Here is a 13,340-nt window from a genome sequence, read left to right as displayed (position 1 = left end):
TTCGAGATTCAGATAGAGCATGAAATTTTAAGCAACTTTCTAATTTACTCCTATTATCAAAATTTTCTTCATTCTCTTGGTATCTTTATTTGAAATGCAAAAATGTAAGTTTAGATGCCGGACCATTTTTGGTGAACAACCTGGGTTGTTCTTGCTGATTCGTGGATAAATTAATCCACCAATAAAAAAGTGCTGTCCAGAGTTCTGAACTAATAAAAAAAGCTTAGATGCCTTCTTTTTCAAATAAAGATAGCAAGAGAACGAAAAAAAATTGATAATAGGAGTAAATTAGAAAGTTGCTTAAAATTGCATGCTCTATCTAAATCACAAAAGAAAAAAAATTGGGTTCAGTGTCCCTTTAAGTGTAGTCAAACTTGGAAATGTTGTTAAGGTAGTAACACAGAAACACACAGACACACTCATACACTGAAACACACACTCACACATAAGGATTCACATATAGACACTCTAGCAGACACGCAAAGAAACACACAAATAATCTCAGACACTCAGCACTTGTTTACATTGACCTGACAAGTAATGAGGTAGACTACAGTTTTGTCAAAAAAGGAGATTTACAAGACAAAATATGGAATTCTGATTATCTTTTTGTCAAGGAAGATGCCAACTAAATGATGACAACAGCATGCAGTGGCTGAAAGAAAGGGTCCTAAACAATAATTTAAAGGTTAAGTGGTGGATTGGTGACTTCCAGAAAGGTCTCATTACTCTCAAAGTCAGTAGAAAGATGTAAATAATCAGTAGTAAGGTCAAAATATTCTAAAAGGAACAGGCAATGGACACACACACAAACTCAAACACAAACTTGCACATACACCCAAGGACACACCCACAGAGACAGCTTCAGAAGACACACAAAGATATACACACTCACAGACACCCACAGAAAACACACAAAGACATACACACACAGACACCTACAGAAAATGCACAAAAATAGACACACAAAGCATCACAGAGAGATACATATAAAAAAATACATACACAGTCATAGAGACACCAACAAAAGCACAAAGGCATAAACACAGACACCCACAGAAACACTCACAGGAGGTAAAATTTCTGCACATTGCCATCCCCTAAATCAACAGTGTGTGACATGCATGATAAAAAAATAGCAGAAATTAAGAGATCACTTATTAAAGAATCATATTTGTTGGGGTTTCCCCCACCCCCATTTTCCCCAACCAAGAGCACCACTTTAAATCTGGTGTACAAATGTTCCCATCTGTTAGCTGTACTTATGTGTTTTGAAAATGCTGTACTCTATATGGTCTTGGTGGAACTATAAGCTGTGGCACTAGGTCTCATACCATTAAATCTGGTTAAATGCAGGATTTATGCTTGTTTGTATGTATTTCAAAATGAAGTCAGCTGTAGTGTAAACTGAAAAATGTTAAGTTAACCTGTCTCATTTCAAACACTGAGCAGTCTTAGGCCTCACTTCCATTGAGTCGTAATTCAGTTTGCGTGCACTCGCAAACCGATAAATATGCTGTCGGAAGCAATATCGTTTATCGACTGTTTCCAATGGCGCGTTATACCTCGATATTGGCAGCCGGACTTCGGCTGCCGAAAAGATCTTCGCGTCCCATAGAAAGTAATAGAAGCCGTTAATCGATAAATTATACCAGGTTTCCAATGAAAGCGCTAACCGTTAATACATTGTCGGAGGCTGTCGATACATTGAGATATATTACCCCCAGCTCAACTAGGTGTAAAAGAGGAAAATTGTGCTTTTTGAGACCTATTTTCTATTGAAATTATAAAACTTGCAAATAATGCAAGTGTTTTAATGTAGAAATAAATTGTTATAAGTAATATTTATTGTTGTCTCATGTACAGAAATAGTTGAACTTATATTCTAATAGAAATATCAGTATATATTTAAATATAATAATATATGCAAGAACATATCTACAGAATGCAAACTAGACCTATGCCTAGGGCAGCAACAAATATTACTTATATTTATGAAGTGTTAAATATAATTATATTAGAAAATAGTATTTGATTATTAAAAATATGGATAAGTGTTTTTTTATTTTTCTTGAGAGGCGATCACAGGTAAGAAGCACGGACGTTAAACGTAAATTCTATAGCGTAAGGTCGGGTTACCTTAGCAACTAATTGATTTTCAAGAAATCCGACGTCAGATGGAAGCGTTAACACAACGTTAACTTACAGCTACACGAAAAGAGCGACTGCGCGCAACACGCTAATCTTTTCAATGGAAACCTGGTACTAAAATGCAGCCGTAAATTACTTTTAGCTGTCGGCCGCTTCGGTAGCTTACGGCTCCATTTTTAACGACTCAATGGAAGCGAGGCCTATGTCTGAGAGTATAACTTTTTATGCAGATGTAAAAATCGTAGATAAAATGCCTCCTGGCATCTGGAAATAAAGGGACAGGCTGGAATGTAATTAAAAAAAAAAAATATATATATATATATATATATATATATATATATATATATATATATATATATATATATATAAAAAAAACTCATATCTGCCAAAAGGGCACCTACCATTTGTGTATTGAGGAGGAAACATTTCTGCATGGTTTTAAATAGAGAAATTCTACAGCATTGTCAAATAATCATAAATACACTGCTGCATATTGCTAAAAATGTGTTTTTATGGCCCCCTGGCCCCACCACACAACTACCACACTGAAGTTACAATCTGAAATTGCACAAATAAATAAAAAGCATTTACTAAGTCCTACCTACTCTGCAAATAAAAGTAAACTGCTGTCTGACTCTGGCACACACTGTACAAACTGAAGTGCCAAGTCTGTCTCACACTGGGCATAGTGGTTTAGTGCACACTCAGAAATCCTCTCAAATGCTAATACTTTACTCCTTGTAATAACATTTCCCATGCTCAATAGCACTCTGCTGTAGCGCCCTCTGGTGGCTGCCAAAATGTAATTTATTTTTTTAAATTAAATAATAGTTGTGCTTGCCTCATGGGGCCCCCTGGCCCACTGGACCCCTGACAGGAGTCACCCTATTCACCCCCTGATGGCGGCCCTGATTACTACCATGATTAATAATGCCATGTTTTAAGGAACAGGGTTGTAAAGGAAAGAGATATTATTGCACTAGGTCCTTGAAAAAAACTAACTTTAAATAGCACTGTACTATTTACATAGATATATAGGTTATTACATAACATTTTTGGTTATTACATACATATGTACATGTATTTATTAAATTCCCTGAAAAATAATCTCTGAATAACTTACCGTCACTGAAGCATTTTTAGGCTGACGTAAAACCACCTTGTATATAGGACTAGATGAAGGGACGTTATAGTAAACCTGAATTGTGTCTCCGACTGCATGGTAAACAAAGAGTTAATGTATGATTAAAAAAAAAAGCATTTAGCAATGTCACTAATTGCTCTAATTTGTAAAGTATATACATGTTGCACACCTAATCACTAAATTCAATAAATATATATAAACACAAGTAACTTAATCTAATTAATGTAACAGCAAAGGGTCATGGGTCCCTCCTTATTCCTATAGACCTCCTGGCAGCACTTGACATGGTAGGCAATTATCTCCTCTTCCAAACTCTTCACTCTACTGGTATTCGAGATACTATAATTTCATGGTTTGCTCCTTATCTTACCTGTGAGTGCTATTAAAGGGACAGTCAACACCAGAATGTCTGTTGTTTAAAAAGATAGATAATCTCTGTATTACCCATTCCCCAGTTTTGTATAACCAACACAGTTATATTAATATACGTTTTACCTCTGTGATTACCTTGTATCTAAGTATCTTCTGACAGCCCCCTCATCACATGACATTTTATTTATTATTATCTATAGACTTTCATTTTAGCCAATTAGTGCAGTGTCTGCCACAAGCATGATCACAATGTTATCTATATGGCTCACATGAACTAGCTCTCCCCTGTTGTAAAAAGCAAATAAAAAAACATGTGATAAGAGGCGGCCTTCAAGGGCTTAGAAATTATTATATGAGTCTACCTAGGTTTAGCTTTCAACTAAGAATACCAAGAGAACAACGCAAAATTGGTGATAAAAGTACATTGGAAAGTTGTTTAAAATGACATGCCCTATTTGAATCATGAGTTTTTTTGGACTTGACTGTCCCTTTATGTGTACCCGGTCCAGTCTGAGAAGGTAGTCCACTTCTGTGTTTTGTATGTATCATGGGAAATTACATAAGCCTGTGCACCCTTGGGAGGTTCCCGGTTTGATTGATGGATTGCATTGTTTGGCTGGGCTAGGATGGGGAAAGATCTTGACCTGAGTACCATAGTATTCATTCTTAGGCTTCATGTCAAGTGGTAGAGTCTGACCTGAGTACCATCGTATTCATTCTTAGGGTTCATATAAAGTGGTAGAGTCTGACCTGATCATATAACTGACAAGGACTTTAGGGCTATCATTTTTAGTCTGTTTCAAGTATTTGGATTTTTTAGACATGTGAAGCTGTTTCTTTTCAGAGACGGATTTCTTCTTGTGAAAGTGCAACACACTAAGATATGTGCAAATATATATATCTTAGTGTGTTGCACTTTAACAAAAATAAACCCGTCTCCGAAAACAGCTGAATGCCGCAAGTGGCCGCCTTCTTCCACATTCAGCAGTTAACAAAACTGGCAAATGCACGTCTTGTATTTTTACTACAAAATAGTTTCCGCACACCCTTAATCATATACCTATAACTGTTTGGAATTTACATATAAATAATAACTATAATGGTAATGTGCACACCTAATTATACACCCAACGCTATGGCATTTACATATAATGTAACGAATGCAACAAAAGTTGCGTTATTTCACCCCTATTTTTAAATAGCTGGCTTGTGCGTGCGATATTGTTGCGTTGAGCTCCATACCGCACAAAATACAAGCGCTGTTTTGACGTGCTTGTGCGCGCTTCCCTATAGACATCAATGGGGAGAATGTGTCTGAAAATAAACTAACACCTGCGATCGTGGAATTTAAAGCTCCGTAACGCAGCCCCATTGATGTCTATGGGGGAAAAAAAGTAACGTTCAACCCTAACACCCTAACATAGACCCCAAGTCTAAACACCCCTAATCTGCTGCCCCCGACATCACCGCCACCTACATAATGTTATTAACCCCTAATCTGCCGCTCCCGATATCGCTGCCACCGAAATAAAGCTATTAACCCCTAATCTGCATCTCCCGATATTGCCACCACTATACTAAAGTTATTAACCCCTATTCCCCTGCACCCCAACATCACCCACACTATAATAAATCTATTAACCCCTATTCTGCCGCTCCCCGACATAGCCACAACTAAATTAAGCTATTAAGCCCTAAACCTCTGGCCTCCCACATCACTACCACTAAATAAATCTATTAACCCCTAAACTGCCAGCCTCCCACATTGCAACAACCTAAATTAAACTATTAACCCCTAAACCTAACCGTAACCCTTACCCTAACACCCCCTAACTTTAACATAATTCAAATAGAGCTACATTAAAGTTACAATTATTAACTAAATAATACCTATTTAAAACTAAATACATACTTACCTGTGAAATAAAACCTAAAGTTAGCTACAATATAACTAATAGTTATATTGTAGCTAGCTTAGGTTTTATTTTTATTTCACAGGTATTTTAACTAGGTTAACTATTTAATAACTACCTAGTTAAAATAAATACAAACTCACCTGTGAAATAAAACCTAAGCTGCCTTACACTAAAAACCTAACATTATAAAAATTAAAACTACCATTACAAAAAAAAACAAACACTAAAATTACAAAAAATAACAAACGAAATTATCCAAAATTATATAAAATTATTCTTATTCTAATACCCTTTTAAAAAAAATAAAAAAAACACCCCAAAATAAAAAAGCCTAATCTATAATAAACTAACAAGGGCCCTTAAAAGGGCCTTTTTGTAGGGCATTGCCCTAAAGGTAACAGCTCTTTTGCTACAAAACAAACACCCCCTTACATTATACAAACCCCCACCCCCCAAACCCACAAAATAAAAATAAAGTAAAACCTAATCTACCCAATGCCCTGAAAAGGGCATTTGTGTATGGGCATTGCCCTAAAAAGGGCATTCAGCTATTTTTTCCTGCCCTTAAAAGAGCATTGAGCTATTTTATGAAATGCCCAACCCCTAATCTAAAAATAAAAACCCACCCCAAAATGAAAAAAAATTACACAAAATAACAAACGAATTATCAAAAATAATAACAATTATTCCTATTCTAATACCCATTTAAAAAAAAAAAAAAAACCAAAATAAAAAAACTAATCTATAATAAACTACCAATATCCCTTAAAAGGGCCTTTTGTAGGGTATTGTCCTAAGTTAAACAGCTCTTTTACCTGAAAAAAAAAATACAAAGTCCCACTAACATTACAAACCCCCACACCCCACCCCCAAACCCACAAAATAAAAAAAAATATCTAAAAAAAACTAAGCAACCCATTGCCCTGAAAGCGGCTCCATCTTCATCCAGACGGCATCTTCTATCTTTATCCCGGCGGTGCGGAGCGGGTCCACCCTGAAGACATCCGGCACGGAGCATCCTCTTCATACGGTCGCTGCCTTATTCTAAATCTAATCTTATACTAAATTCAAAATGGTGTCCCTTGCATTCCTATTGGCTGATTTGATTCTGGAAATTCAAATCAGCCAATAGGATGAGAGCAATGTTCCCTGTAATGTGCACGGCAGCGCGGGTGCGCAGTGATCTGTGTAGGACCACGCACTGATAAAGACCGGCCGCGCATTACAGGAGTCAGGGAAATGCTAAACATATTTTATTTGCTTCTCTGCATCTCTGTAGTTTCTTATTTATCTGCTATGATCAAAGCTTTTTATTAGTTACACTGTTTTGTTTGCCCTACCTTACTTGCTGGGATTGAGCTATTGTGGGAGGGGTTGCAAAGTAGTCAGTAAGAGGAGAAAGAAGGCACTGGGGGACCCTCTGATTCGTGAGCGCAGCAGGATAAATCTGTCTGGGGTAGGTGATAACCACTTTACACTTGTAAGACGATGCTCAATTATCCCGGGCACTAGAAAGTTAAGTTATGTCTACAAAACTGCTTAGACTCTTCTTCCATATGTGAGAGGTGCAGGGATGACATTTTCCCCTGTGTGCAATGTATACTTCCGGGAGAGCCGCTTCATATACAGTGTCTGCAGCATGGTGTACACCAGCTGCAGGTTGTTTGGAAGTAATTAACTGTTTCATGTATTACTGCTGCAGACATCCCAACCTGCAAAAACTAATTTTAGGGAGGTGGCTTCAACCGCTACTGCGCAGCCACCCCAGGTAGCTCTTCCATTATATCTTCAGACTGGCAAAAGTTCTATGTGTTGTGTAAGTGATTCACATTAGTGTCAGCCCATTGTTTAGTTTTTTCACACTTTAATATTTTTTAGTTGCAGTCAGTGGTGTGTTTTAGCCCTGTCTGCCAGCTAGGGGTTAAAATAATAATAGATAGACATTTATTATGTAAGGGTATTATATATATTGACTTCCTGATTTTTCAACCCCTGGCCCCCTCAAAAAATGTATAGTTTGTGTCATTGCCCAACCATTTCATGCAAAAAAGTGTGTGTGTATATATATATATATATATATATATATATATATATAAATATACTGATAAAGACAGGCACATAAATACAGGTGTGTGTGCATATATATATATATATATATATATATATATATATATATATATATATATATAGTGTGTATGTGTGTATATATATATATATATATATATATATATATAGTGTGTATGTGTGTGTATATATATATATATATATATATATATATATATATATATATATATATATGTTACGGTACCAACAGGATACCAAGGGTTAATACCAGATGAAAGATGTCCTGAATATGGGATCATCAACTCACAACCCAGCTAATTCCCCCCTCAAACATGAGACCAGGCTCCACATTGAAGGTTAAAACAGAATGCGTTTTATTGAAGGCTATATGCCCAGTATTTATGCAGGTCTGACCCTAGATGGGGGGTTGAAAGAATATTGTACATTAGATAGAGGGAAAACGCCCTTTGACATGCCACAATAGAATTACATTACTTAAGCAGATAAACAATTTAGTCTTTCTTATCACTTATCACTTAGGCGTCTGCTCTCTGGATGTGATTAAACAATGTGAATGTTTATCACTAAACTTAATTACAGTACACAATAGCTGATGTCAGCAACCCTGTCTTTAGAAAATAGTTTCTTAAAGCTGAACAAAGTTAACTCTTTCAGTACTGACAGAAGGGTCTGTCACATAGCTCTCCCCTTGTGGAACACTCCGGCAGACCCGGCTTGACCCTTTGGCGGGTCAACCTGGGGATGACCGGACTAGGAGGTGGTAGGCATGTCAGTTTGCCGGGGCAATCCATCTGTATTCCCGTTATGAGAGAGAATTCCTGCCCGTATAAATAAGGGTTCAACTTCCTCAGTGAAAAATGTTAAGTTAACCTGTCTCATTTCAAACACTGAGCAGTCTTAGGCCTCACTTCCATTGAGTCGTAATTCAGTTTGCGTGCAGCCCCATTGATGTCTATGGGGGAAAAAAAGTAACGTTCAACCCTAACACCCTAACATAGACCCCAAGTCTAAACACCCCTAATCTGCTGCCCCCGACATCACCGCCACCTACATAATGTTATTAACCCCTAATCTGCCGCTCCCGATATCGATGCCACCGAAATAAAGCTATTAACCCCTAATCTGCATCTCCCGATATTGCCACCACTATACTAAAGTTATTAACCCCTATTCCCCTGCACCCCAACATCACCCACACTATAATAAATCTATTAACCCCTATTCTGCCGCTCCCCGACATAGCCACAACTAAATTAAGCTATTAAGCCCTAAACCTCTGGCCTCCCACATCACTACCACTAAATAAATCTATTAACCCCTAAACTGCCAGCCTCCCACATTGCAACAACCTAAATTAAACTATTAACCCCTAAACCTAACCGTAACCCTTACCCTAACACCCCCTAACTTTAACATAATTCAAATAGAGCTACATTAAAGTTACAATTATTAACTAAATAATACCTATTTAAAACTAAATACATACTTACCTGTGAAATAAAACCTAAAGTTAGCTACAATATAACTAATAGTTATATTGTAGCTAGCTTAGGTTTTATTTTTATTTCACAGGTATTTTAACTAGGTTAACTATTTAATAACTACCTAGTTAAAATAAATACAAACTCACCTGTGAAATAAAACCTAAGCTGCCTTACACTAAAAACCTAACATTATAAAAATTAAAACTACCATTACAAAAAAAAACAAACACTAAAATTACAAAAAATAACAAACGAAATTATCCAAAATTATATAAAATTATTCTTATTCTAATACCCTTTTAAAAAAAATAAAAAAAACACCCCAAAATAAAAAAGCCTAATCTATAATAAACTAACAAGGGCCCTTAAAAGGGCCTTTTTGTAGGGCATTGCCCTAAAGGTAACAGCTCTTTTGCTACAAAACAAACACCCCCTTACATTATACAAACCCCCACCCCCCAAACCCACAAAATAAAAATAAAGTAAAACCTAATCTACCCAATGCCCTGAAAAGGGCATTTGTGTATGGGCATTGCCCTAAAAAGGGCATTCAGCTATTTTTTCCTGCCCTTAAAAGAGCATTGAGCTATTTTATGAAATGCCCAACCCCTAATCTAAAAATAAAAACCCACCCCAAAATGAAAAAAAATTACACAAAATAACAAACGAATTATCAAAAATAATAACAATTATTCCTATTCTAATACCCATTTAAAAAAAAAAAAAAAAACCAAAATAAAAAAACTAATCTATAATAAACTACCAATATCCCTTAAAAGGGCCTTTTGTAGGGTATTGTCCTAAGTTAAACAGCTCTTTTACCTGAAAAAAAAAATACAAAGTCCCACTAACATTACAAACCCCCACACCCCACCCCCAAACCCACAAAATAAAAAAAAATATCTAAAAAAAACTAAGCAACCCATTGCCCTGAAAGCGGCTCCATCTTCATCCAGACGGCATCTTCTATCTTTATCCCGGCGGTGCGGAGCGGGTCCACCCTGAAGACATCCGGCACGGAGCATCCTCTTCATACGGTCGCTGCCTTATTCTAAATCTAATCTTATACTAAATTCAAAATGGTGTCCCTTGCATTCCTATTGGCTGATTTGATTCTGGAAATTCAAATCAGCCAATAGGATGAGAGCAATGTTCCCTGTAATGTGCACGGCAGCGCGGGTGCGCAGTGATCTGTGTAGGACCACGCACTGATAAAGACCGGCCGCGCATTACAGGAGTCAGGGAAATGCTAAACATATTTTATTTGCTTCTCTGCATCTCTGTAGTTTCTTATTTATCTGCTATGATCAAAGCTTTTTATTAGTTACACTGTTTTGTTTGCCCTACCTTACTTGCTGGGATTGAGCTATTGTGGGAGGGGTTGCAAAGTAGTCAGTAAGAGGAGAAAGAAGGCACTGGGGGACCCTCTGATTCGTGAGCGCAGCAGGATAAATCTGTCTGGGGTAGGTGATAACCACTTTACACTTGTAAGACGATGCTCAATTATCCCGGGCACTAGAAAGTTAAGTTATGTCTACAAAACTGCTTAGACTCTTCTTCCATATGTGAGAGGTGCAGGGATGACATTTTCCCCTGTGTGCAATGTATACTTCCGGGAGAGCCGCTTCATATACAGTGTCTGCAGCATGGTGTACACCAGCTGCAGGTTGTTTGGAAGTAATTAACTGTTTCATGTATTACTGCTGCAGACATCCCAACCTGCAAAAACTAATTTTAGGGAGGTGGCTTCAACCGCTACTGCGCAGCCACCCCAGGTAGCTCTTCCATTATATCTTCAGACTGGCAAAAGTTCTATGTGTTGTGTAAGTGATTCACATTAGTGTCAGCCCATTGTTTAGTTTTTTCACACTTTAATATTTTTTAGTTGCAGTCAGTGGTGTGTTTTAGCCCTGTCTGCCAGCTAGGGGTTAAAATAATAATAGATAGACATTTATTATGTAAGGGTATTATATATATTGACTTCCTGATTTTTCAACCCCTGGCCCCCTCAAAAAATGTATAGTTTGTGTCATTGCCCAACCATTTCATGCAAAAAAGTGTGTGTGTATATATATATATATATATATATATATATAAATATACTGATAAAGACAGGCACATAAATACAGGTGTGTGTGCATATATATATATATATATATATATATATATATATATATATATATATATATAGTGTGTATGTGTGTGTGTATATATATATATATATATATATATATAGTGTGTATGTGTGTGTATATATATATATATATATATATATATATGTTACGGTACCAACAGGATACCAAGGGTTAATACCAGATGAAAGATGTCCTGAATATGGGATCATCAACTCACAACCCAGCTAATTCCCCCCTCAAACATGAGACCAGGCTCCACATTGAAGGTTAAAACAGAATGCGTTTTATTGAAGGCTATATGCCCAGTATTTATGCAGGTCTGACCCTAGATGGGGGGTTGAAAGAATATTGTACATTAGATAGAGGGAAAACGCCCTTTGACATGCCACAATAGAATTACATTACTTAAGCAGATAAACAATTTAGTCTTTCTTATCACTTAGGCGTCTGCTCTCTGGATGTGATTAAACAATGTGAATGTTTATCACTAAACTTAATTACAGTACACAATAGCTGATGTCAGCAACCCTGTCTTTAGAAAATAGTTTCTTAAAGCTGAACAAAGTTAACTCTTTCAGTACTGACAGAAGGGTCTGTCACATAGCTCTCCCCTTGTGGAACACTCCGGCAGACCCGGCTTGACCCTTTGGCGGGTCAACCTGGGGATGACCGGACTAGGAGGTGGTAGGCATGTCAGTTTGCCGGGGCAATCCATCTGTATTCCCGTTATGAGAGAGAATTCCTGCCCGTATAAATAAGGGTTCAACTTCCTCAGTGCCCAGACTAGGGCTAAACAGTCCTTCAAAATCTCATCAGCTTCTTTACGAGTTTTTTGTACCTGCTCTTTATAGGTATCCACAATCCCTTCATACTGACATAGGGTGCCCTTGAGTTCCTGTACCTCACTATGAGCCAGCGTCAGCTTCTCCTCCAGTGTCGCTAAGTTTGTCGTTAATGTTTCATGTTCCACTCTCAAGCTGGTGTTTTCTGCAGTCTGTCGGTGCAGCTTGTCTAGCAGAGATTCACGTTCTAAACGCGCTTTTTCCTCTGCGCTCCTCTTCTCTCCCTCTAGCACTGTTACGTGATTGTTTAACGTGACCATTTCATCCTCTACTTGACTCTTCTCCTTCATCAGCGCATTGTAACGGGACTTCCACGTATCAATAGCGGATAGAGATTTACTGAGCTCAGCGTCCTGGGGCTTAGCAGCAGGTGGGTCAGTCTCTGCTGCACGGATCTGGGCACGGGTAGTCACAGGGTTAACATCAGCGGGACTCATGGGAGCATAGGCAGAAACAAGGGGGGCCAAGTTATTTCCAAGGAGAACATCAGCAGGTAAGTCCTTCTTGACCCCCACATTCACAGGTCTAGCGCCCCCTCCCCAATCCAAATGTACCTGGGCAACAGGTAGGCGGAACACAGCGCCCCCTGCTACCCTCACAGCCACAGTGTCTCCAGTGTGCTGTTTCTCAGACACCAAGTTCTTTTGAAGCAAGGTCATGGTAGCACCAGTATCCCGTAGACCACTGACCTCCTTCCCATTCACTTTAACCAGTTGCCGGTTATTCCGGTGGGCAGCTTGCACGGTGTCTGCTTCATGTAGGATGCCCCAGCATTCTTGCTCTTCTACGTAGTGGGCCGCAGGCTGAGGGTTACGTGGGATTCCGCCGGCGGGTCTTCTCCAGGACTGTGCTTGATTCGCTGCGTTTAGGGGACACTCTGGTCTTTTGTGCCCTAGTTGCTTACATCCAAAGCACCGAATAGGTTGTGAGTATCCCCGCGAATTGAACCGGGCTCTCTGAGGGTAGTTCGTGGCCAGAGGCCGTGTGGTATAGCGGTGCGCCAGGGGTTGGTAACTGGCAGCTACTGGGGTGACTGGGGGTCTGTACTCCACTCTGGCAGGGGGCTTAGTGGTAGCAGTGTCCAGTTTGCGGGCATCCGTATACTCATTTTCCAAGCGAGCAGCTTCATGCAGGGTGGAGGGTTTACGGTCCCGAACCCACTCTCTAACTCCTAGTGATAACTTGTCAAAGCAATGTTCCAACAGGAATAG

General features: G+C 38.5%; 1 protein-coding gene across 1 annotated transcript in view; it reads right to left on the bottom strand.

The window, feature by feature from the left end:
* Positions 1 to 13,340, bottom strand: part of CDHR4 (cadherin related family member 4) — a 150,328-nt gene that overhangs the window by 83,050 nt on the left and 53,938 nt on the right. The window contains exon 5 of the mRNA XM_053721164.1: positions 3,275 to 3,366. Coding sequence (XP_053577139.1) covers positions 3,275 to 3,366 — 92 coding nt within the window. The remainder of the gene's footprint in view (positions 1 to 3,274; positions 3,367 to 13,340) is intronic.

Source organism: Bombina bombina, chromosome 7 (genome assembly GCF_027579735.1).
Source record: "Bombina bombina isolate aBomBom1 chromosome 7, aBomBom1.pri, whole genome shotgun sequence".
Lineage (NCBI taxonomy): Eukaryota > Metazoa > Chordata > Amphibia > Anura > Bombinatoridae > Bombina > Bombina bombina.
Note: the sequence above shows the minus strand (reverse complement) of the source record. Positions and strands in the feature narration are given on the sequence as shown.